Raw genomic sequence first — 26,877 nt, 5'->3', positions numbered from 1 at the left:
CCCAAGCTCACATCTTGCCTTGCCTATCATGCCCATGGCTTACTAATTCAATTCAATGATTGACAGTTATGTAAAAGAGAAAAAGAGCATGCATTGACTAATGATTTTAAGAAATCAAAGAGGATAATCCTGGGATGCCACCATCACACTGTGTTGGGAGGATCCCTTTCTTGAGTGTCTCTATTATTCAGCATAAGTCATGTAGCCAAATCAGCAAAAGAGCGTGAGGACAGACGTGAAGCAAGCTCACTGGGCCATGCCGGTGGACACAGAGCCCGTGCTGCTCCTCTGCCGAGGACTCATTCAGAGTTACATCCCCATCACATCATGTGTCTGCATGCAACGATGTGTGCACACTCAAATTCTCTCCCACAAAGGGATTACATGGAGTCTTACATTTCAGTTCCAGGTGGAAAAATTCTCTCTTTCCCCAATAACCAATGAAGCATCTTAAAAGCATGGCTTTTTGTATAAATTTGACTCTCCTGTTGGTCTGTACCTTGACTCAATCTTAGCTTTAAATGGCCAGTGAATTTCAATGCAAACACAATTGACAAGGTGGGGAAAAGGTGAAAGTGAAAGTTGCTCAGCTATGTCCAACTCTTTGCGACCCCAGGAACTGTAGCCTGCCAGTCTCCTCTGTCCATGGAATTCTCCAGGCAAGAATACTGGAGTGGGTTGTCATGCCCTCCTCCAGGGGATCTTCCCAACCCAGGAATCAAACGGGGGTCTTCTCCACAGCAGGAAGATTCTTTACCAGCTGAGCTACCAGGGAAGTCTAGAGAAAGGGTGAGTGGGAGAAAAAAATAAAATCTAGGAAGATGGCTGCCCCCTCTGCCAAACTTCATCAAGGGGGAGCTCCCATTTAACTGTGTTCCATCTAACTTGGCCCAGGGACAGAGGCCAGAGGGGGTAACTGCTCCCCTCCCAGGTGAGAAAGTGGCCAACTCTTAGAGCAGTAATAGCCCATTTGACTATTCCCTTTTATTGATAAAACAGCCTGCTGTGAAGCACACAAACCACCTGGAAGATCACTTTGGACACAGCTGACTGAATTTGATTGATGCTGACAGTGGGTCTGAACTTGGGCTGGAACAATGAGACAGGGAGGGGGAGGGTGCTGCATCTGTGATCATTTTCTCTCTCAGAAAATATACACTTGAGGACAAATTTAACAAAGCCGTTCAGGCGACAGCCACCTGTGGTCCATAACCAGGTTTATGGGACATAATCAAGTGGAGGGGAGAGAAAAAACCCATAGCCTTCAGACTGAACTGAAGCAAACCGATTTGGGGTTTGGATTCCTGCATGATGCGTTTACAAATAGCCGTGGACCAAAGGCACTTTTCTGCCATCATTGTGAACAAGCCCAATTTTCCAAGGGATCTTCATCTGTGAGAACTGTACAGCCCCAGTTTCCAGACTTAGGAAAGTTCTTTTTTTTTTTTTAAGAAGATGCTCTCAGGCAGTGATCTCATCTGACTAAATTGAGTCGTGACTTGCTGCTGTGCAGGCGTCCTGCAGCCATTAGACACAGCGCTTTCCAACCGGCAGCAAGGCAGGACTGAAAGACTAATCTCCCCACAAATAAACAATAGCAATGCAAACATACCCTCCTGCTTCCAAACAGGCAGGGTAAGACGCACGGCTACCAGATCCTTCCCAGTTCCAACAGAGTAGAGGTAAACGTGTCCTTCTCCTCTGCTCCTGACTAATAGGATTTGAGGGACTACAGGCCAGTCCCCTGGGGAGAAAAAGCTAAAGACACAGCGCTAAGCACACGGGCTCATCAAGTATGGATTAAATGACTGATGTCTCCTCCTTTCAGAGCTAGGGTGGTTTGTGGTTGGGGCTGGGGGTGGGGAGGGTGGCATATTAATATACAAAGCATTAAATATAATAGTGGCTGGATTTTAGGTGTCTTGTTTAGCAGCTAAGAAATGCTTTTGGCTGTCTCTTTTTGCATTCACCCCACTCCAGAAAGCATATAAGCCTTCTTGCCATATATATTCATTTCATTCTTACCTCTTTTTTTTTCCTTCTGTGATTTCCTTTCTCTCAGACTTTTCTTATTCTATCCTGTTATACTGTTTTGTATCTTTCCAAACTGCTTCCAATCCATTTTTGAAACAAGGCAGAGTATAAACAGATACTGTAACTAATTTCTTTAAACAAAATATTGGTGGCATGTGGCATCATTTAATGAGTGTTTTCATAAAGAAAACAACAGAAACTAAGGTTGCAACCAATATCTGAACTTGGCTGAAGTCCTGGAAAAGCTATTATGCTCAAGCAACTTCCACAAAGGAGTTACTCTGCGTTCCCCAAATCCTGGAAACCCCTGTATCCTGGACCGGTCCATAAGGACCCTGGAACTCTCAGATCATGTTCCCAATTTGGTCCCCAAACCCAACAGTGGGAGATAACGTCTAAGAAGAAAATTACTTAAAATAAAAAATATATATATGTATATATATATTTTTTACACACATATACATACATTCTTTTAAACAGGGTAAATCATAAGCAACAAAAGTCCATGATCATCTGCAGAAGGTAATCCTACTCTGAAAGATGCTTTAGAGATGCTCACTGACAGAGATGGGGACAGCATCCAAAAATGAATCAGAATGAATAACATACTCACTTAGGTATTGAAAAAGGCACTGAACCCAATCAGCTGCATTGTGCCCTGCCCACAGAAGAGGGTATCCTGACCAGCAGGCATGAGTGTGACCATCCGCTTGGCAAGAACAATATGTTACCATTAGAAATGTATGCACTTGATTGATACCAGCCATTAAACTCATTCAGCTCTCTATGCCCAGATCCACCAAGCAGCCTTCCAAGAGAAAAGGGATTTATGACTAGGTTTCGCTGAAGGGGAAAAGGGTGAACATTAACCACGCAGGGTATCCTGGTCAACTAGATGGATATATTTTCCTCTGCAAAGCTTGGAAGTTGGCATTTCATATGTAAAATTCTCATCAGTCTTGTTAGCCAAGGTCAGACTCTATGAGAAAGATCAATTGTGGAAATGGCCAAGCAAAGTACATTTTGAGACTTGCAGAAAGAACTAAGGTCTAGATCCAGGGACCACCCACCACCAAAGATCTATCTCCTGAGAACCCTCTTCATGTGAGCAAATCAGTCTCTCAGAAAGAGCAGAGAAGCCAGGTCCCTTTTACAGAAACAATTTCTCATTCATTAGAATCGTTTCCATCCAGAATCTACCAAATACATAATAAGATTCAAAACACAATCTAAAGGTTAAGGGGAACAAAAAAGGAATACAAATGAGGTTAATCAAAACAAAAATAGAAATATGGTAGAAAGACTACTATAATATATAAATTTTTTTTAATGACTATTGAAAACTAAATAGAAGACCCAGGTAAATAGCCTTTGATTAAACAGAAATTTAAGATATAGTGACGATGATTTTATAAAGAAGGAAATACAAAACTAAAGGTGGAACCTTTCAAGATCCTTAGGAAAGCTCAGTTGATCAGTGTACCAGTGCCAAAAAAGCAGCAGCCTACATAAGTCAGCTTTCTGCCCATTCAGCATTTCTCTGGCTTGTTTTTTCCTCTCTTGGCACTTTTAAAAGTGAGCAACTATCCTCAGCTCCACACACATCCTACCGTAAGCGCCTGGATCTCTTCTTCTGCTTCTGCTGTCGTCTCTTCCAGCTCCGTCTTGGCCTGGCGGAGCTGGCTCTCCAGGGCCGCCCGTGCTGCCTGCAGGGCTGTCAGCTGGGATTCACGCTCCTGCAGGGAGAGCTGCAGCTCTGTGAGCTGGCGTTTGAGCTCCAGTTTCTGCTCTTCATGTTCTAGACTGACCTGAGACACACACAGAGAGACTTGTTGACCTTAACGGAAGAGAAAGCCAAGACACAACCTGCATCTTAAATCTGGTCATGGAATCAAATTCTCAGCACTCAACTGAGAAGGAAAAAAAAATGGAATAAAACAGTTCTGATTTTGATGAGTCTCAAAAATTAACTGGAGTGAGAACACGTAAGAGTATGTATAACATATATACAGAGCATCCCTTCCTTTCCTTTATTACAGTGCTTGAGAAAGCGTCTAAAAAGAAACCACACAGTAAGAATCTCCTATGGAAATTATTATTATCATTAGAAAAATATTTAAAAGTGAACATAAATCAACAGAACTGGACAATTCTGGAACAATGGAACAATTGGTTCAAAATTGGGAAAGGAGTACAATAAGGCTATATATCGTCACCCGGCTTATTTAACTTACATGCAGAATACATCGTGAGAAATACCAGGCTGGATGATTCACAAGCTGGAATCAAGACTGCCAGGAGAAATATAAACAATCTCAGATACTCAGATGATACCACTCTTAAGGCAGAAAGTGAAGAGGAACTAAAAAGCTTCTTGATGAAGGTGAAAGAGCAGAGTGAAAAAGCTGGTTTGAAACTAAACATTAGAAAATTAAGATCATGACATCTAGTCCCATCACTTCATGGCAAATAGAAGGGGAAAAAGTGGAAACAGTGACAGATATTCTTTTGGGGGCCCAAAAATCACTGTGGACGATGACTGCAGCCATGAAATTAAAAGACACTTGCTCCTTGGAAGGAAAACTATGACAAACATAGATGGCATATTAAAAAGCAAAGACATCACTTTGCTGACAAAAGTCCGTACAGTCAAAGCTATGGTTTTTCCAGTAGTCATATATAGATGTGAGAGTTGGACCATAAAGAAGGCTGAGCACTGAAAAATTAATGCCTTCAAACCGTGGTGCTGGAGAAGATTTTTGAAAGTTCCTTGGACTTCAAGGAGATCAATTCCAGTCAACCCTAAAGAAAATCAACCTGGAATATTCACTGAAAGGACTGATGTTGAAGCTGAAGCTCCAATACTTTGGCCAACTAATGAGAAGAGCCAACTCACTGAAAAAGACCCTGATGTTGGGAAAGACTGAAGGCAAAAGGAGAAGACAATGACAGAGGAAGAGATGGTTAGATAGCATCACCAATCAAATGGACGTCTCCTTGAGCAAACTCCAGGAGACAGTGTGGGACAGAGGAGCCTGGAGTGCTGGGGTTCCAAAGAGTCAGACAGAACTTAGCAACTGAACAACAAGAAAAAACATAAATAACACCTTGACGGTAATAAGGACATCTTTACAATGGGATTACAAGTGGAACAACAGACTGCATTCTACTTATTTTATTATTTTTTTTCATTCTACTTATTTTAAATATTCTTGTTCTGATTTGTTCTCATCAGGTAACCTGAATTAAGGTCACACTGTGAACTAATCATTCCTCCCTCCGTCTACTCATCTATCTACTCAAACTTTCATCTATTCAAGAAATACTTAATTGGCAAATTCTATATATAAGGAAATACAGAGATGAAACAGTCTCTGCCTTCAAGGTCGGGAGAAAAACTAAAAACCAACCATTGCCATACACTGATCAAGTGCAATGGTCCAGACATGCAGAAATGTGGGAACACAGCAGAGAGGGAGAGAAAGTAATTGTGGATCTGTGTACTGAAGAATCCCAGGAGCCAAACAAGCAGATAAGAGGGGAAAGAAAACTCCAAGCAGAGGAAGCAAGACATCCAAGGCGTGGAGATGTGGAAGACCCTGGCACATCTGCTGACATAACCAACGTGATAAGCTGTTCTAAGGACCAGACCCTGTGCTGGACATGGGACACCAAGCAAATAAGAGATGCCTGCTGCTGTTTGAGAGCCTGCTGTTTAATGAAGACGGCCAAGGGGTACGCAGGGAATAAGCTTATCATGAAAGGCCATGGGGACCCAAAGGAGACATCCCATCTAGGTCCAGGGGGTTGGAGAGGGCTCCTTGGGAAAGGTAAAACCCAAGTCTCAGAGGTCATAGGCATGAAGAGGAGAAAGACAAGAGATGCAACCCAGAGAACCAATAGGATTTTGATGATACAGTCACCATAGGGAACACTATGGCAGTTCCTTAAAACACTAAAAGCAGAGCTACCATATGATCCCACATCCCTCTCCTCAGCATATATCCAGAGAAAGCCGTGATTTGAAAAGATACATGCAACCCACTGCAGCACTGTTTACAATAGCCAGGACATGGAAGCAAGCTAAACGTCCATCGACAGAGAAACGGATGAACAAGATGCGGTACATATACACATTGGAGTACAAGTCCCCCATAAAAAGGAATGAAATAACACCATCTGCAGCAACATGGAAGGACTTCAGATTGTCATACTGAGTGAAGTCAGAGAAAGACAAGTATCGTATGATATCACTTGCATGTGGAATCTAAAAAGAAAGGTACAAGTGAACTTATTTACAGAACTGAAACGGACTCAGATGTAGAAAACAAAGTTATGGTTGACAGGGGGAATGGGGGAGGGATAAATTGTGAGATTGGGACTGACATATACACACTACTATATGTAAAATAGGTAACTAATAAGGGCCTACTGTAAAGCACAGGGAACTCTACTCAATACTCGGTAATGATGTATATGGGAAAAGAACACAAAAGAGTTGATATGTGTATAACTGACTCACTCTGTTGTACAGCAGAAACTAATACAACAACACTGTAAAGCAACTATAAAAATCATCCCATAAAAATTTTAAAAATAAATCAATAAAGTTAAACTCCAGACTCCCCTAGAGTACATACAGCCCTGAACCTCTCTGGAAGTGTCCTAAATTTCTCACACCACCCTTTGCGGGGCTAGCTATACAGATTCAAAAATAAAGCAACACACCCTCCCTGGGTTAGATTAACGCCCAGTGGAACAACAGTTGTAGGGCAGACACAGAAGAGAGACACTTACGGGAAGGGAAAGCAAAAGACAGTTAGCCAATGTTCCCACGCTCAGAGAAATCTGAGTTATTTACACTCACACTGCTAAGGCTGACGCTACAGGGAAGTGTGGTTAAACTTACTGAAGAGTAAAAATATAGCCTGGATAAGAAAAGTAAAACCACTGCCTAAGGCTTCTGGACAACCAAGAACAATGGTCCTCAAACTCCGGAAGCATAAGCATCACCCAGGGTGCTTGTTAAGAATGCAAATCCCTGCTCCTCAGCCCATCACTGCTCAACTCAATTCAATTAAAAAAGCTGAGGGAGGAAGCTACCCAGGAATCTGCATTTCAACACAAAGGCCACGTGGTCTTAATAGAGAGGGGTCCACACATTGCCAACCCTGCTCCTTCAGAGAAGTGGCCTCACTTAATACTCCAGTACAAACAAAGAAGACATTCTTAAAGGGCAGAATTTCCTCATGGTTTAGTCCTTAACTAAAGATGGTCTGCTTAACGTCTTTGCCATAACAGAGATTATACACTCTTGGAAGAATTCCATCACAAATATGAGTCCCTTGTCATCACACCCAGTTGGGATGTCCCACTTTGAACAACCTCCCTCCTGAGTTCCAGTTCTATCTCTGCCAGTGTCTACTAAGCCAACCTGCTGGGCTGACAGCCCCACAGATCAAGGGTGGGTCTATCTTGTCACCACTGTCCATCAGGCTACTAACTGGCAAACGGCAGGCATTTAATAAATACACAGTTGGTGATGTCAAGTCACAGCTTAAATCAACCTCAAAATATTCACAACTAAATGTGTGAGATTTCCCTTCCCAAACCTGGCTATCCTTCCCAGCTACTTTATCCCTCTGAAAACAATCACTTTCCATCAAACAAACCTAAAGTTCAGATTTCTCATTTAGTCTCCCACTGCCACGAAACCTCTGTCACTAAGCCATACTATGTGCTAAACTCCAAGCAAGGACACGGTCACGTGACCCTCCATGACCCAGGACAGAGGAATCTCTCTGCCCCCATTTGAAGGTGCACCAATTTACGTCATCCTTGCGTAACCTGAGAAAGGAGCAGCCCTAAGGCTGTCAAACTCCTGAGGAGTGGAGGTAGAATTCTAACCCAGACCCCTGTGGTCCCGACTGCACTCTTCACCACCATCCATGATGGCTGTTGATTTGAGCTTGACACCTGGCTGGCTGGGGTCTCTGGTGCTCCAACAAATATCCTTGGGAGGTCACCCTTCACTCTTACCTCCCTTAGCCTGGTCTCCAGCTCCAGCAGACGGTTCTTGTCACTGTGGTCTTGGTGGCTTATTTTTTCCAGCTGCTCCTCCAGCTTCCGGTTCTGGGCCTCCAATTTCCCAGCTTGCGTCTCCAGGTAAAACTTCTGTTGCCTGAGTTCTGAAATCATCTCTTCCTGGGCCTTCCTGGTGGGGGTGGCAGGAGGAGCCAAGCAAAATCACAGTCTCATTAGAGGTGAGCATGTCCCCCCTTGGAAGGACAGGCAGAAACAGAGAGAGAGGTGTGTCTCAGTTACATGGACCACACTTGTTCCCAGGTTAGTGCTGTCCAGACCTGGCCTCGTGTGCATGACTCCAGCAAGGGGACCTGGGGCCCACTCAGTCCCCACTGTTCAGAGTCCCTTCTTGATGAGCTTAAGTATGGTCAAGGGATACTATCATTTCACTCTTTTGGTAGACCTTTTTATTTTTCTAGTCTGTACAGGACAGCAGGAAGGGCTGTCCTAGTACAAGAGCACCCTAATGACTCATTGAGATGGGCCCTAGGGAAAAGGGGGTCATAAGGAAAAAGAATGATACTCCTTCCACTTCTGCTAACCACAGGCTGCTTAGAAGCTGGAATGACTCAAACATCAGACAGTGGCCTACCAAGCAGGTTTAAACTAAGATGGGAATGTTTAAGGTCTCTAAAGGGACATATCTAAGGTGGGGTGGAAATCCTGGAAATTATAATTCTTTGGGGGAAAAGATTAAGATCAAAGTGCTCCTGGATCACAGGAGAGTACCTGCTGAACCCCCTAAACTCACACCCCAGGGCCCAGCTTCACAGTTGGGCACACTGGAGATCACCTCCAACTGATAACAGGATGCAAGTCTAGGGAACAAGGATGGCAGCTCTCCAGAAGCCAGCTATAAATAGACTCGTTAGAGAGAGCAAAACACTCTGTGATGGGATGGGAATCTGAAGCATTTGAGAAAACCCAGCTCAAAAGAGAGGACAGGGTAGAGCGAGATGACTTCAGAGGGGGCAAAGCTTCCTAAGCATACAGAGGTTGGGCCCCAGAACAGGAGTCATTAAATCCACTTCGGCTCCACCACACAGAAGAGCAGAATTTGTGCCCCAGGAGGCAGGATCAGAGTGGAATCAGGCACATAGTTAGAATCTGAATACTTACATGTTCCTCTGGGTAAAGAGACTGCTGTTGGCTGCAAGTTTATTGGCTTCCGACAATTCCACTATCCTTTGTTCCAGGGATCTGATCTTGGAATCCATAGCATTGATCATCTGAAACACAAGGGATCTTTTGGAACCTTGCACACAGATGGTGCCACTGGAGTGAGAATGACACAGGCCACGTGGGCCAGGCAGAACGATTATCTGAAAGGCAGGACCATCAGACCAGAGACTCAACTAGCTTATACCCTGAGGGGCATAGATCTCACAACCCCAGGGATGGCACTCATTCATTTTATCAACGGAGGTTGCACATCCCCCCAGCAGCTGAGGGACCTGCAGGAAATACATGCAGGAGGACCTGTTGAGGAACCTGGCATTCCCTAAGTCAACAGGCCTCGTTAAATCCCTGTGTTGTCCGCATGTGACCTGAGCCTGCAGGAGCCTCTAAACCTTGCATCTGCAAGTTCCTGTTCTTATCACCCACGGGCTTGTCGTTCTCTGAGTGATTCCTTCTCACCCAGCCCTTACTGTCCTAGATTCTCTACATCAAAGCTTCCCCAACTTAGTGAATCATAAGAATTGGCCAGGACGGGAAAGGTGGGGAGGGAAGGGGCTTGCTGGTTAAAAATATCACTTTCCAGGACCCTCCTTTAGAGATTCTGATGTGAAAAATCTCAGTAGGGTCTGAGAGATAATAAGCAGATTAACAAGCACAACAGGGGAATCTTTTAAGCTGCAGGTTTCTGAAAACATCTGCCTACAGGGATTAGAAAGGAAATAAGATGTCTGGTTGCGGCCAAGGGCCACCAGGGTTGTTATCGGGGGGACGTTTTAAAAGTCACGGTTCTAGTTGATGCAGGTCAGCGTGAGTTCTTAAAGAAGGGTATGAAAGGCAAAACTGGCCACAAGCCACCACCACCACCACGTTTTACAAGAGGAAGGGCTTGTAGAGAGAGCTTTCTGTTAGTGACAGACTCCATGGGATAAAACAGACCAAATGGACTCTTCTCCAGCCCATGATTTCTGGCATGGTTCACAATCCCTCCCATTAAAACCGCCTTTGCGACTCCGTCTACCTACCGCCTTCTGCTCGCTGAGAATTTTGCCTTTCTCATGGGCCTCCTCTTCGTGTCTTTGCATCAGGTTCTCCAGTGTCTCCTTGTCTGCTAGGTCTTTCTTTATCTGATTGTCCAACACCTGAGGGGAAACAAAAGGAGAAGTTAGCGTCCTGAGCCCAGAAGACTAACAAGAGGTACCGGAGAAAAGTAGGAAAGGAGAGGAAAAGCACCGGAGAAGCCGCGCTTCCCCAACTCCAGGGCAGAGATGTATCAGCCAGGAAGAAGTTAAGAAGTCAAGCGTGATCATCAAATGGCAAGTAACTAGAGGACCTGAACTAAGAATTTATTTTAAAATTAGCGGCCAAAAAGACCAGAGAGGGATAGTCAAAGTGCAGGTGGACACCAGAATGAGGGCAGTGGAGGGGAAAGATCTCTCTAGAGATCTTATGATTTGCAGCTAGTACCTAGGGGCAACATTATAGTAGTCAACGTGCCAGCAGTTTTCAGAACAATGCTTGCTCTTAATTTGTACAGAAATAATCTCGTTATCTCCAGACTGGGAGTGGAAAGATAAAAAGCTGAAGACTGAGGAAACCTGTGTGACCACAGAAAGTTGACATTCAGAAACAACCAGGGACAAGAGGCTTCTGCCTACTGATAAAGTAGGTGGGGAGTCAATAGACTGAAGAGACGGCATGGGGGTGAACGGACCTCTTTCCTCCAATCTTTCCTCTGATCCAGCTGGGGGTAAAAAAAAAAAAGAAAAAGTCACTGGAAAGAGAAATCTTTCCCAGGGGAAGAGAAATCATGTGTTCTCAGTGCTGAGAATGCCACTGTAAGCACCTAGTGTTCCCAAGAGGAAAAAATAAAACAGTAATGGTGTCACCATCCACCAGCTTGATCTAATGTTCTGCGAGGGACACACAGAGCGCCATCAGTTGCCAAAACAACCAGCGAAAATGAGAGGAAGAAAGGCGACATCATGACTTGCCAAGCCTTTGACCCTGTGTTTCTCATCACTGAGCTTCTCTGAATGACACCACATCTGATACTGGGAAGAAAGCCCAAAGAATTGGGGTCACAGATGGGAGCTGAAATCTGCCTTTCCCACTGTCTATTGTGAAGGGCCCTTCACAGCTCATGGGTACATCGTCCCTGAAAAGAGCCAGTGAGCAGGGAGGGGGCCTGCGTGACAAAGAAAGAAAAGGACAATTTCAAAGAGAGTTTTAAACGAGAACTGACTGATGAATAAAACAGAGTGAAAGTTGGTAGAAAAGAATAAGAGGTGGAGGACGGGGTCATGGGAGGAGGGATGAACCTCAAGAGGATAAGCCGCCCGTTCTCTTGGATGTCAGGATGCGATTCTAAAATTACGAGTAAGTAAAGGACCGAATCTGGGGTATGATCACAATTATTACCAAAATGGCCTTACAGGGGATAAAACAGGGCCACAAAGCAGAGCTGACTAAAAAGAAATGGTTTCATAAAGCCAGGAGGGAAGAAAGAAGAAAACAAATCTCCCTCTAATATTCTCTAGGATCTATAAAGCCAAGTTCTTGCCACCTAGAAGGTAGCAGAGAACACATAATGCCTACACAAGGAGTCTTCTGCTTATGAAGTAAAAAGCAATGAAGCCCACTTTCAGAATGACTCTGTTCAAAATAAGACCTCCCCAAGGACTTCCCTGGTAGTCCAGTGGTTAGGACTCCATGCTCCCAATGCAGGGTGCCCAGATTTGATATCCGGTCAGGGAACTAGTATTCTTGTCTGGAGAATCCCAGAGATTGGGGAGCCTGGTGGGCTGCTGTCTATGGGGTCGCACAGAGTCGGACACGACTGAAGCGACTTAGCAGCAGCAGCAGCAGGGAACTAGATCCCACATGCCACAACTAAGAGTTTGCATGCCTCAACTTAAAAGATCCCACGTGCTACAACTAAAACCCTGTGCAGTCAAATAAATAATGAACATAAATATTAAAAAAATAAATAAGACCTCCATTTTGGCAACAATGAATACCAACGCAAAGAAGTATGAGCCAGAAGGGACAAGCCTTTATCAAAATGGCACACATCCTGGCTTTGCTGGGGTTAGACTGGCAGAAGGATGAACAAGACAATGCCTGAGAGGGAAGCAAGGAATTTCTTTGAAATCAGAGATTCCACTGTAGCCATTTATATCAATTTAAGATAAAACATGGCTTTCTGACAGGAAAGTCAATATACTCACCCAAATTACAGAATGAATTTTGCAAAGGTTATTTTCATCATGCAAAGGTGCCAGTGGACAACTGTAAACATTCTCATAATTTTCTGAAAGGTAGTTTATTTCAAAGATAAAAGTCTAGAAGCCAGTAAGAACTAAAACCAAAAATTGGCAGATAAAGTTGAAAATGTATGAAGGCAGGCATTCACACTAAAACTAAAGTCCATTCTAGGTTCTTTCCTTGTATTTCTTTCAATGAAAAATAACCAAAAGGAACCCCAGGGGTGAAAGAGAGGATGCCAGAATAGTGCTGCTAATTGAGTATGTATACTTGTTGTTCCCCAAAATAGGAACAGCTAACTCTTTGAGGATACCAAACAAACCAGTAATACAATCATCACAAAAATTAAAAGACTCCTTCAATGTCTGACTTTGAAGGGAAAATAACAGTATTTGAGATGTAATGACCAATCAATGTCTGATTCTCAAGAACATAAGACATAATTAAAGGCTTGGTCCAAAATCACAATGAAAATATGGTGTGATTTTAAAAGGAAATAGGCTAGTGGTCACTTCTGGTCACCAAACTTACTACTAAAAACTGAAATGAAATAATAATGTCAATAAGTGAAATAATTTAATTCACTATTTGATATAGTGGACTGGATTACTTAAGCCAGCTCTTCTACAAAAAATGATTTAAAATGCTAGATAGAATATGAAAAACATTTTCCAAAAGTACCTAAAAATTGGCAAAAGAGTAAGAAATTACAGACTAAAATCTAAGTGAAAGCAGAAACCCAGAGAGGTAAGAAGCGCAGAAAGCTGTTTTGAACTTGAGGCATTTGCTGAAAAAAACTTGAGCTTCATTTTTAATTGCTTCAAAGGGTAAGGAAATAGAGAAGTCAAAGCCCAGGGATGCCTGCAAAGTGGGCACACATTTTCATTCAAGGTCTCAAAGAATCCCCATTATTAATTTGCCAAGGAAAATGAGCAGCTGACCAGGCACACAAAAAGACAGACACCATAAAAAAGAACCAGGAGAAACAACAGCAGAAACAGACCTTCAGATACTTCGGATTCTGGAATCATCAGCTATAGATGGAAAAATAACTATGCTAATGAGTTTAAAGAAGCAGAAGATAAGCTTCAAATGAATGCAGGGAATAAAAAGTTCTTATCTTAAATAATCTAGTAAACTTGGAAAAGAACCAAACAGACTGACAAGAAACCAATAAATACACTAACTGAAATTTAAAACTCAATGGATGAGTTTAGCGGCAGATTAGACAGGGAAGGATTAGTACACTGGAAAATCAATTAGAGCTTAACCAGAATGCAGCACCAAAAAACAAGCGGTAACCTAACACATGCCTAATCAAATTCTCATAAGGGAAGGAAAGAGAGAAGAGGAAGAGGCAATATTTGAGACATAATGACCAATAATTTTCCAGAATTTTTTTTAATATATTCCGAAGTCCAGTATTGGAGAAGGCAATGGCACCCCACTCCAGCACTCTTGCCTGGAAAATCTCATGGACGGAGGAGCCTGGTGGGCTGCAGTCCATGGGGTCGCCAAGAGTCGGACACGACTGAGCGACTTCACTTTCATTTTTCACTTTCATGCGCTGGAGAAGGAAATGGCAACCCACTCCAGTGTTCTTGCCTGGAGAATCCCAGGGACGGGGGAGCCTGGTGGACTGCCGTCTATGGGGTCGCACGGAGTCAGACACGACTGAAGCGACTTAGCAGCAGCAGCAGCGAAGTCCAGTATATCTCAAGAAGGATAAATAAATAACTCCACATCTGTCTACATGTAAAGTTTTAGCACAGTAAAACTTCAGAAAATTAAAGACAAAACAGAGTTTTAAAAGAAAAAAGAACGATTGCTTTCAAAGAAAGCAACAGTTAGACTGACAGTTGACTGTCAACTGCAATAATAAAAGCCAAACACATCAACGGAATGATATTTTCAAAAAGTATCATAAGAAATAACTGCCAACCTAGAAATCTATGCCCTGTCAAAACATCTTTCAAGAACTAGGAAGAAACAGAGACATTTTCAGACACACAAAACATAGAGGCTGGCACCAGCATTATCTCCACTAAAGAAAGTCCTCAAGGATACACTTTATATAAAAGACAAAGATCTAGGTCTAAGATGCAAGAAGGAAATTAAAAGCCAAGAAATGATGAATCTGTCTAAATCTAAATTATCATGGACTGAGTGACAGTGGGTCAAAAAATATTTTAAAGATTTATTATTTTTATACTTTTAAAATTAAAGACATTTTAAATATTTTAATATATTAAAGATATCTTTAAATATTTAAAAATACACGATGACCAAATTTTTTGAAATAAACTATTTTTGAACTTCTGATATCCAACCCCCTCCATGGATAAAACCCCCCATCATGGCCTGAGGACAGCATTTACCCCAGACAGTCCTTTGTTCTAGCAAGAAGTGACCCAAAGCACCTGGGAGGAGAGAGGAGCTACGCGGTGCTGTAGGAGGAAGGGCAGAGAAAACCAGAAAGTGTCTTTACTTTAATTTTTTCTTCATAGTGCTGCTCTTTCTGTTTCAGGTGCACCTCCAGATGCTGCGCTGAGACCTGGGCTTCTCTGTGCTTCTCCTCCAGCTCCTAGACAAAAAGGAGGAGACGGTCAGGTGTGTGAAGGAAGGGCAGAGCCGACGCATGTCAGACATTCAGAGGAAGCACGGCTTTGGCACAGGCACCAGAGACAACAGGCATGTGTTTCCTCACAACTAGCCTCTACGATTCTGGAGAAGGAAACCGCCACTGAGCCTTGGCCCTGGGATTTCCAAGTCCAAGTACTCACACTCATACACACACAGCTGGTGGGCTGGGATCAGAAATCTATCAGTGTGACAGGTCAAAGGCAGCTCTTCATCTCTGCTTAGAGAAATGAGAGTAACGAGGCAACACAATTTCAAAATTCCATACAGTGCAAAGCCCCTGACCACTATCTTGAACCTCAGGCAACTGTTGCTCCAATGACAGCCTTAAACAAGAAAAGTAATGGCAATTTACTTTGTTTATTTTAATGATAAAAAAAGTTTATATTTTCCTCATTAATAAAATGATTGGACAGGAACCCTAGCTAAGAAGGAAAACTAATATAACAATTCAAACACTTTGAGTTTTGAATGATTATGTTAACTGACTGGTAATATGGAGAATGTGACTATCTAGAGATGTTCATATGAGATCATGTGTAGATGATGTAACACTAATGGGAAGAAGGCAGAACATAAAATTGACTAAAAATGACATAAATATGTGTACACATATGTGGAAGATAGGAAGAGAATTTGGAGTAATATAAACAGCTCAAATGTAAAGTCCTCTTCATTCTCTTATTAAGATTTCTGCTTTTAAACAAAATTCATTTGGAAATTATACCAATTCATTTGCAACATATTATAAACTGGTCATATAAAAGGCAGCATTCAATTTACTGAAATATTCTCTAAGTGAAACTATCTGCATCTACATTAATTCTTATGAATCTGGACCCATTAGTTAATTACTAATATCAAAAGTCATTACTCCAAGTTTTCATCTCTTCACACTATATTGAAGATTTTCTTTGAAATAGGAATAATTATGAGAATTTGAAGAATGAGGAAATTATACAGGATATGACCATAAAATGAAGGAAAAAATACTTTCAGATTCACACACACATGAAATGGTACTGATTAAGCTTTTGAAATTCTGAGTCTGCAAGCACTGACTTTGACTTGGGGGCCAGTAAAGTATTCAATGTTAAAACCAGGTGCACAAGATCTACTGCAATCTAACAGATGTCATTTTGAAAAACTGAATGTAAATAGGATGTTAAGTAATAAAAACATACTTTAAGGGCTTTAGGTATATTAAAGGATCCCCAGAAATGAGGTCTTTTTATTAAAGCAAAAGACTCTGCTATAATGAGAACCCCAATTATCTGTTTTGAAAGTTCTTAACAGAATAGCAAATACTTTAATGCAAATGACATTTGAGATGACTTTCTGAGCATCATCATTACGTAACAGTATTAAGGACCCCTCTTTGCTCCTGTTCCAGATACTTTATTAACAGCCTAAGCACCAGGTTCTTGAACAAAGGTACTTTCTGATAAATGAAGTCACAACCACAAAGGTACTAGGATAGGTCATAAGACACACTTGGCAAAAGAAATCTGCTACTTTTCCTTTACGTTAGAAATCACTTGATAATTGTCTTAGTTTCAGTCCTCCTAAGATGGCACAGGAATGAAAATCAAACTGAAAACAGGTTGAAAACTCAGACATCTGAGATTCACAATGTTGAGACCAAATTTCTGATCCATGAGTGAACGGGAGTTTGCAACATATAATCCAGGAATGCAGAACTCTACACTCCGACGTTTTAATTGCAAATGAACCTTTGGAAAAGCGGACATTCTAAAATCTGACTTCTTCGCATTTTGGCATTTTTTGTTGTTGTTGTCATTTTTTAAAACGTTATCTTTTCTACGTGTGTTGGATCAGACTCTTCCGTCCTGTTATGCAAACACTGCGGTTCACTGCTGTTTCCAGCTCCTAGAATAGTGCCTGGCACATAGTAGAAGCTCATTAAATATTTGTTGAATGAATGAATGAACACATCACCATTAAACAGAGAAACACTTTGCAACCACAAGAGACTTAACCACGTCGTTCGCACCAAGCAAGAGGCGGCAGTGGTGGAATCTCGGTGGGAATTCACTTGACTCACGGTAAAATTCACACACTTGACAATTGCCAAGAGAAACTTGGATGACGGAACGAGAGAACAGAGAGAGTAGACTAACAGTCACATCTGCCTTTGTGTATAGACGGATCTATGAAGACTGTGTGTCAAAGCAAAACAATTTAACTGATTTCTCTTTTCATCTATTTGTTCAAGAATACCCATATGCTCATGAATATAGACAGAGATGTAAAGATTTGAAGCATCAGGTTTTTATTGGGTTTTGTCTGGTATTTAGTATAGGCCTATAATTCGGTCATTCTGGAGTTCATATAGTTGCTGGTGACTCATTTCCCAGAAGTGATGCAGAGACAGAAAGACAGAGAGAGGGAGGCGGGAAGCACCCTGCTTACCACCTTGCCTTTTTATGGTGGAGAGGAATGGTCGATTACTCCAGAGTCTCTCCCAGGGGCAGGGAAGGAAGGGGCTATGAACACACTCCCCAAAGTGGCTTCAAATTCTTGATTTGGGGACTGAAATTCAAGGAGAGTCCTTTAAAGGTTCACCTGCCTTCCACCCTGGCAGGAGCAAAACTTCCAACACGTTGGCAAGTACCACCCAAGCCTTCCTTGATCAAGTTAATTTGATCAGAGCCAAAAACAGAATAACTGTGATTACAAACCTAAAAAAAAAGATCTGCTACATCTAAGGAAAGTGAAAATAATAATAAGAATAATAACCAACTGTAGCAGAGAAAGTGAGTGGGTGAGCATGGATCTATGACAAATACTACTCGGAGAAAAACAATTCTGCGTGACTAACTTCTTTCCTCTGCAAAAGTGAGGATCTGAGTGTTAGTCTTAAAGCCCTGAGTCTCTACCCCTCTTTTTTTTAAATGAGCATTTGCAGTGTTAACAGCCATACAAAACTCTGCTGATAGGAGTACGTAAATCCTCCTGTAAAAATGCATTGGAGATGACAGCGTGTGCACGTTCGTATTTCTAAAGGTCAGGCAGTAGCAAACAGAGCAAAAAAAAAAAACATACTGACGGATCTGTTACCAGTGCTGAAAAGTCCAACCTGTAAGGTTACTCATGCTAGTCTCTGACGTGTCATCCGCTAAGACCACTTCCTCTTAATTCGCCTGCTCGGCGACAACCTCCCCTGTGCCGGTGGCTGCTTCTTCTTTGGACCCCCTTCCCTCTGCAACCTGTTATCGTTGAACTTGCCAACCTTGGCTCCTGCTCACCAGAATTTTATCAGCCATCTGCTGGATCTGTTGGGACTTTGTCTGGATGTCATCCTTCAGTCTGTTTTCTCTACGCTCCATGGTCTCTAGCCTCTTTACCTTGTTCTCCAGAGAGTGGCGGCGTTCCTGCAGATCGTGAATCAATCAGAGAGTTTTAATGGGGTGACGGCTGCGGGCGCAACGCCTGTGCCGAGGGACGGGGCCCTCGGGAAGCGGACGCTCGCGGCAGGTAAGAGAAGTCGCAGGCACCCAGAGCCACGGCGAGGAAGACACGGTTCTGGAATCCGAGTAGTACTCGCTTGTGTAGGTTACAAGAGTGCATTCATTCATTCAAATATTTACCAAGCACCTACTATCTGCAAAGTAGCACACTAGGCATCTCGGAATATACCCAGAAGAAGTCGACAGAATGCCTGCCCTTGGAAGAGCTAAGAGAAAGGCAAGTAAACATAAAATGGGTGAAAAGGGGCAGAGCCATGAAGCACACAGGTATGGAGCGCTGCAGGAGGTTGCAGGCAGGAAAGAGAGCTTTGAACTGAGCAGGTGAGGGGAGGAGTTAAGGAGATGTGAGCTGTGGAGGGGGCCGATGCGGCGGGCTGGAGGGGAGAGGGCCAGGAGGAGAGGGGAGGCCTTTCAAATAAAGACGGGCGCAGCAGCAACAGCACAGAGGTGGCCAGCTTAGGCCCCAGGTAGAGCATAGAGGGGCTGCTGCATAAGGTGAGTTTGGGGGAAGCAGGAGAACATGGCAAGGGGAGCATGTGTGGGTCAAACGGCTGATAGTCTCATGGATCTAAGACATAGGGAAGCACTAATGGTTCTGGGATGGTACAAGGGGTAGTGATGAGTCTGGAGCCGGAGGTCCACAAGTCTGACATTTCTGAGTTAACTGGGAGGAAAGTGAGACTGGAAGCAGAAAACCGAGAAATGAGTGCATTTGCTCAGCTGGGAGGAAGAGCACCTGCACTGTGAGGAGGCCTGCAGAAATGGCCAGCGGGGGACACTGGAGGGGGACAGTGTGGGTGCACTGGCAGGGCTGAAGATGTGTGAAGTGGCAGGGCCCAGGGAGAAGCAGACGGTGCCAAGGCTCCAAGCCTGGGGTGAATGGATGATGATGGCCCGACCGGCATGAGGAGATTGAGAAGATGACCCAGCTGGTTGGGGAAGTGAGTTCATTTTAGATTAGAGGCACTGTTCAGACACCCAGGCAACATGTCAGGAGAGCAGTGGGAAATACTGCCTGGACTGTGGGTGAGGGTGGCCCCAGAGAGTTGTGGACAAGTAGGTCACCACCAGCACAGTGATAGGGAGAAGCAGAAAGCCCAGGAAAGGGGGATGGTTAAGTCAACTATGGCACAGCTGTTCCACGGAACCATCACCCAGGCAAGGGGGAAGCTGGAGGGGAGTAAGGGGAAACGTCCCTTCTGATTCTAGATTCTTCAGTTCTGTGATTTTTTTTTTTTTTTTAACAATGAGAAGACACTCATGTGTTTTCTGCATAATTATATAATTGGTTTCAACAACAACAACAAAGAATTGAAGGGAGAGAAGAGGCCCCAAAATACAGATCTGGGAGTTACTGACACACACAGGTCACAGCTGAAGCCTCGAAATTTACTATGTTATTATCACTGCTGGGAGGAAAAGTCAAGGAAAAGCAAGGGTACAGAGGGAAGGAAGAGGAGACCTCAGGGACGGCGTCACAGTTCACCTAGATAAACGTGAGTCCACCCACACAAGTGAGTGGGTCAGAGGAAAGCAAACAGGGAGGAAAGGTTTTTATCAAAACATCTTTCTACTCGTAGCTTCTGTGACAAATGCTTCTCCCCTTTGGGGAAAACATTCCCAAGCCTCTCGGGTTCAGAGGAATGGGCTGAAAGGAAAAGTGGTTTGAACAAAGGCAAGCAGAGAGCAGGCGGTGCCTCCATTTCGTCCCCACACGGCCAGAGGCCAGGCACTGCAGGACCCAGGGGCTGGAGGCCCCCTGCTCACCTCGGCCTCCACCAGCTTCTTCTTGATGCCCTCGGAGGAGTCCTCACGGTTGTGCAGCTTCTCCAGCTCACGCTCGGCCCGCTCCTTCGCCTGACGGATGTTCTGCAGCAGCTCGGTGGCCTCTGTGCTAGCTTTCACAGCCTGAAAGGAGAAGAAGCGGGGCGGGGGGGGACGGGTGAGATGGCCCAGTTTAGACACAGAAAAAGATGAGGATCATCTCCTAAACAGAAAAAAAACAAATCGGGTCACACTGAATGGATATTTTTATCCATTCTTCAAAACACAAACAAACTTTTCATTTTATTCTGTATTTCATCTATTCTAAGGTGCACTTATATTTTTTAACATCACTAAATTTGGAATAATGCATCCTACAATTAAAACTGACAGAGTTTTTTTTTATTTCCTGGGGTACAGAAGATAATGGAATACTGGACAAACTTTAGCCTCTTAGATTCAATATTTTGGAATAAATGCAAACAAAAAGTCTTGGATTTATCTGCCTAAGTATTAATGTATTTACCTCAGAGCATTAATTTTCTCCTTATTTAATCATCTCACTTGCCAACTTCTTTATGGGGAATCTCTACTATTAACTTTTATAACAATACAACATAAAAGCTGTAATTTAAACCTTTAATAATAAGAAATACCTATCAGAGGGCACAACCACCATAGAGTTTGTAGTGGCTCAAAATTCATGTTAGGGAAGTCATTTTTTTTTTTTTAATTAACCTTTTGAAGTTAATTTTTATTTGTGTCTTAACTATACTGCAGCTCCTTGAGCATCATGATAAAGATCAGACTGTAAACCACCAACCTCACATGCATTCACTTTAAATTATCATTTGAAAAAGTGAAAATGGCAAGGAAACTCTAGCTTGGAGACCTGCACACTGGCCAGTGTGCGAGTTGCTCCCCACATGTGCCCAGTGAGCACTGGAAATGTGGCTAGTGTGACTAGGAAATCAATTTTAAAGTTTACTAAAGTTCAATTCATTTAAAAACCGAAGCAGTATAAATGTTTTAATATCAATACATGCTGTGATGACATTTTGTATATATTGCATTATGACAACTGTATCATTCAAAGAGTTTTCACCTTTTTATAATGTGGCCACTAGAAAACTTAGAATTACATCTGTGGCTGACATGTATAGGTTGCTCCCCTCTTCTAGGGGACGGGCAGAGTCCTAGAAGACATGAGTCCTCACACAAACTTCTAGCTGAGAGAGGCTTTCCGAAGTGAGCTCAAGAATAGACAGGAAGGAGTCAGATGAATGGATACAGAAAAAGTGGATCATCCCAGCTATGGAATACCATGAAGCCTCTGAAAAGGAGATCCTGCCACATGCTGCAACATAGATGAGCCTCCAGGACACTGTGCTGAGCGAAAACAGCTAGTCACAAAAAGACAAATACTGTATGATTCCACCCACAGGAAGTGCCTAACGCCGTCAAAAGCATACAAGCAAAGTAGATTACCAGAGGCAAATTATGATATATAGTGATATATATCATATATATATATATAGGATGGATAAACAAGGTCCTCCTGAATAGCAGAGGGAACTATATTCAGTGTTTTGTAATAAGCCATAAAGGAAAAGAATATGACAAAGAATGTGCATATGTGTGTAACTGAATCACTCCACTGTGCAGCGTAGGCACACAACATTGTAAATCAACTGTATTTCAATAAAATACACTGACAGGAAGGGAGGGAAGAAAGGAAGGAAGGGTTACCAAGGGTGGGCATTCACTAAAGGGGTGGTTAGCATCTAACAGATAGTGTAAGTTTTGCGAGAAAAAAGTTCTCGAGATTTGCTATACAATGGAGATAATATCTAACACGCTAAGGAACCGGACACTCAAAATGATTAAGGTGGTAAAGTCAATGTTATATGTTTTCAAAAACACAGCTTTAAAAAGGAGGAGGAGGAAAATTAAAGGGCTCTTTTAAACACATTCACAAACCTTCCGAAGGCCATATTCATTCCAGCCCTTTCTTTAGCATTTCCCCAGTTCACCCAAAGGAAGGGCCATTAGCACTCACTGTGTCAGAAACCATAAACCACACCCACCCTCCTCCCCAACCACTCGAGGACTCCTGGCTCCTCCAGGCTCCCAATGGACAGGAAGGCTGCCAACGGTCTCTGATGGAAAGCTGCCTGGGTCATGAACAAGATGTGAACCCGGTCCCCTGAAGGGAGAGGAGCCAGCCTCTTGGGATTTGTTGTAGTACAATTTGAACTTTGAATTGACAGTCTCATAGAGCTTGGTTTCTGGTTTGTTTGTTTAAACAATACTGCTTGACAGGTCCCCAAAAGAGAAAGTATATTCAGAACTCTGATATTTTCAGGTAATAGCTCACTACCCCGCTTAATCTCCCTCAGTGCTGGGTGACTAATTCTCTTTCTTTGATCTTTCACCCTCTAGGATAGGGCAAGAAAAAGTACTTGGAAATGGGAGGTGCTGCCAAGTCGCTTCAGTTGTGTCCGACTCTGTGTGACCTCATGGACCGCAGTCTACCAGGCTTCTCCGTCCATGGGATTCTCCAGGCAAGAACACTGGAGTGGGTTGCCATTTCCTTCTCCAATGCATGAAAGTAGAAACTGAAAGTGAAGTCACTCAGTTGTGTCTGACTCTTAGCGACCCTATGGACTGCAGCCTACCAGGCTCCTCCATCCATGGGATTTTCCGGGCAACAGTACTGGAGTGGGGTGCCATTGCCTTCTCCGAAATGGGAGGTAAGTTCCCCCAAATATCCCCTTGGGCTTACCTTTTCTAGCTTCTCTTGGAGCTCCTGAATTTTGAGCTGCTGCTCAGCATTGATCTGTAATTAAAATCCCAGGAAATAAAACAAAAGGCACATTGGTATTAAGGTCTTGCTAGATTTACTACAGGCCTATTTTCTTGAGGTTTCTGTGGGGGTCTTATTGTTTTATAATACCTACTGATGGAGAAGAAGAACAGCAGCCTATCAGAGAAGCCTTTGAATGTCTCAGTGTAAACCTCCATGTGGACCGTTTCTCTAGAACCAGCGACACACATACAGACGGCAAAAAAGGGAACCGAAATCGCCTGTACTTTAAAACAGTAAAGTTTTCCATCTGTTTTACTGAGTATCTGGGTTTGTATGTTACTGTGAGAGGGCATGACAAAAAAAAAAAAAGAGGTGTCTTCTCCCCCTTTTAGAACCATAGCTGAAGCTAAACTTGGTCATCCAGAGACTGATCATCAAAATAAACCCAGAAGAGAGTTTTCTGTTCACTGCAAATATATTCTTAACCAATGACAGGCCACGGAGAGCAACATTTAAGAGACTGCATGTGTGCATGCTAAGTCGCTTCAGTTTTGTCCGACTCTTTGCAACCCTAGGGACTGTGGTCCACCAGGCTCCTCTGTCCATGGGACTCTCCAGGCAGAAACGATGGAGTGGGCTGCCACGCCCTCCTCAGGGGATCTTCCCAACCTAGGGATCCAACCTTTGTCTCTTGTATCTCCTGCATTGGCAGGCGGGCTCTTTATCACTAGCGCCACCTGTAAAGCCCATTTAAGAGACCATCTGCCCAAATCCCAATACCAATAATGGAAAATACCTTCTCCAGTTTGGCATATTCTCCCACTTCAGGCTTCCCTTGATCTTTAGCCTGTAATTTAAAAGATACAACATATTGGGAACTCTCAAGAACCTAAAAATCTTATAAGACAACACTACAGGCTATACTTTCTTGGTCTCTGTGGCCAAAACAATTAGGACGATAATAAAAAATTAAGTTACCTTCTCTAATCAACACCAGGAACTCTGTAGGGCACCCCATGGCTTCTCGAATGTACACTTATTAAGCTAGGATTCCCTTTATTATTGCTAAGATCATCCAGGAATCTACCTCCAAAACTCCCTCCCAGAAGGGAGCTAGCTACCTTCATCAGTTTATGCTGACATTCTGTTGCTTTCCGCTTAAACTCTTCAGCAGCCAGCCGAGACTCTCTGAGCTCCGATTCATAGAGGTCACTCCGCCTTCTCGCCGAAACCAGGTCCTCTTCCAACTGATTCATCATCAACCTCATTTCTTCCACTTGAGCCTGGTACTCCTAAAGAGGAGGCAACAGAAGAAAGGTGGCCTTTAGAACTCCTGAAAGGAAAGATGGGAAGTGAAGGTGGAAAAACCACAGAGAGGAGACACTGTGAAGAGACATCAGCGGAGAATGGACCCAGAGAAAAGGTGAAAGATGCGGATGAGGGTGAGGTGTGCGGAGGGTAAGTAGAGAGAGAAGAGTATTAAATCTTTAAACTGTTTTCGTGTAGATCATGTAGCACTAGTAACACCATTTGGAACACATGTGCTTATATACAGTTAGATCCTTTGAGCAAATAATACCGTACAAGAAGTGCAGAACCTTAAGGCCTTTGTAACACCAGAGAGCAGCAAGGGATGTACTTTAAACAACCACGATAATCTGCTTACGCAAAGCTTTCCCCCAAGGGTAATCATTTATATAGATTTGTCCTGTAGAAGTCACATGTGCCTAACATAATTAAATATGGTACCTAGTTTTAAAATTAACCTTTCAGATGACACAAGGGGGTAATTGAAAATCTCAATGGAGAGACTCTTGGAAGGTAAAACTCATCATGTCAGTTTCTCACCATTAATTTTTCTGGGCCCCAAACTGCATGAAGAACTTAACGGTGCTCTTGAGATGCAAGTCACCCTGAAATTTGGAAGAGTCAGGAAACACTGGTTCTGGTCAAAGTAACTTGAAAGAAAGACTCCAAGGAAAGAATTATCTTGCTCCCTCGAGCAAAAGCCTTTAAAGTAATCCCAACAGCCCAACGTTTCTCAAAGTGAATTTCTAAAATCAGAACATCTGACTGAGGTTTTCCAAAACTGATTTACCATGAGAAATAAACAGTGGTTTTGAAAACTTCAGGGCAGAGCACGAAAATATTCTCTGTTAGCAAAACCAAAGACTATACACATAAGGTTTATGAATGAGCAAAGTTTATCCAATCCAAGGTGGTGGGGGTGGAGGATATAAAATGAAAAGAATAAAGAATCGAACTAAGACCGTCTCTGACCTTCACAACATCTAGTGATCATCTCTAAGATCTGTTCTCCCAAGAAATGACTGAAGAGAGATCCACTGAGCAAGGATATGTTTTTAACCAATAAAATGCTTTTCTTCCGCCAGTAACAGTACAGCTTCATCCCACTGTAATAGGCAATCCCCATGTGCACACTAAAGCGAAGATGACATCCTTATGAAAATGGGTAGTTTTCATGGAAACACATCTCTCTGTGTTAATGGTACAGAGGAAAGCAGAAAAAAAGGGGGGAGGGGCACAAAACAGAGCACTAAAGCATATAGTCATCCCTCGGTATACACAGGGGGTTGGTTCCAGGACCAAATTCAACCTGAGGTTGGTTGATCCATGCACACAGAAACCGTGGATACAGAGGACCAGCTGCATTGTTACTGAGGGTCAATTCTACAAGTCATGGGGCACCAGGTTTTCTGGACGAGGCTCACTAAGTGGGTGGTGCTGGGTTACATAACCAAAGGTCTTTATAAACTACTAAACAATTATCTGAACTCACAGAATAAAACAAGAGTCAATGATGTGAGATGGCACACCCTCTACTTGGGGTTTTTCTAGTCCCCTCAGCCAGGGCTGTATGATGACTTATTATAACTTGCATCAGATTAGATCAGATCAGTCGCTCAGTCGTATCCGACTCTTTGCGACCCCATGAATCACAGCACGCCAGGCCTCCCTGTCCATCACCAACTCCCGGAGTTCACTCAGACTCACGTCCATCGAGTCAGTGATGCCATCCAGCCATCTCATCCTCTGTCGTCCCCTTCTCCTTCTGCCCCCAATCCCTCCCAGCATCAGAGTCTTTTCCAGTGAGTCAACTCTTCGCATGAGGTGGCCAAAGTATTGGAGTTTCAGCTTTAGCATCATTCCTTCCAAAGAAATCCCAGGGCTGATCTCCTTCAGAATGGACTGGTTGGATCTCCTTGCAGTCCAAGGGACTCTCAAGAGTCTTCTCCAACACCACAGTTCAAAAGCATCAATTCTTTGGTGCTCAGCCTTCTTCACAGTCCAACTCTCACATCCATACATGAGCACAGGAAAAACCATAGCCTTGACTAGATGGACCTTTGTTGGCAAAGTAATGTCTCTGCTTTTGAATATGCTATCTAGGTTGGTCATAACTTTCCTTCCAAGAAGTAAGCGTCTTTTAATTTCATGGCTGCAGTCACCATCTATAGTGATTTTGGAGCCCAGAAAAATAAAGTCTGACACTGTTTCCACTGTTTTCCCATCTATTTCCCATGAAGTGGTGGGACCGGATGCCATGATCTTCGTTTTCTGAATGTTGAGCTTTAAGCCAACTTTTTCACT

The 26,877-nt window shown here is 43.1% G+C and overlaps 1 protein-coding gene across 2 annotated transcripts in view; it reads right to left on the bottom strand.

The window, feature by feature from the left end:
- The window catches only part of CIT (citron rho-interacting serine/threonine kinase), a 176,061-nt gene that overhangs the window by 48,892 nt on the left and 100,292 nt on the right, over nt 1-26,877 (bottom strand). For both annotated transcript variants that reach the window (XM_010841399.1, XM_010841398.1), the window contains exons 14-23: nt 24,387-24,557; nt 24,062-24,112; nt 23,242-23,295; nt 20,460-20,600; nt 18,471-18,596; nt 15,050-15,145; nt 10,320-10,436; nt 9,238-9,347; nt 8,074-8,248; nt 3,645-3,842 (exon numbers count right to left, since the gene is read on the bottom strand). In XM_010841399.1, the coding sequence (XP_010839701.1) occupies nt 3,645-3,842; nt 8,074-8,248; nt 9,238-9,347; nt 10,320-10,436; nt 15,050-15,145; nt 18,471-18,596; nt 20,460-20,600; nt 23,242-23,295; nt 24,062-24,112; nt 24,387-24,557 (1,239 nt within the window). The remainder of the gene's footprint in view (nt 1-3,644; nt 3,843-8,073; nt 8,249-9,237; nt 9,348-10,319; nt 10,437-15,049; nt 15,146-18,470; nt 18,597-20,459; nt 20,601-23,241; nt 23,296-24,061; nt 24,113-24,386; nt 24,558-26,877) is intronic.

The sequence above is a fragment of the Bison bison genome, unplaced genomic scaffold (assembly GCF_000754665.1).
Source record: "Bison bison bison isolate TAMUID 2011002044 unplaced genomic scaffold, Bison_UMD1.0 scf7180017864160, whole genome shotgun sequence".
NCBI lineage: Eukaryota > Metazoa > Chordata > Mammalia > Artiodactyla > Bovidae > Bison > Bison bison.
The sequence above is the reverse complement of the archived record's forward strand: the minus strand, read 5'-3'. Positions and strand labels throughout refer to the sequence as shown.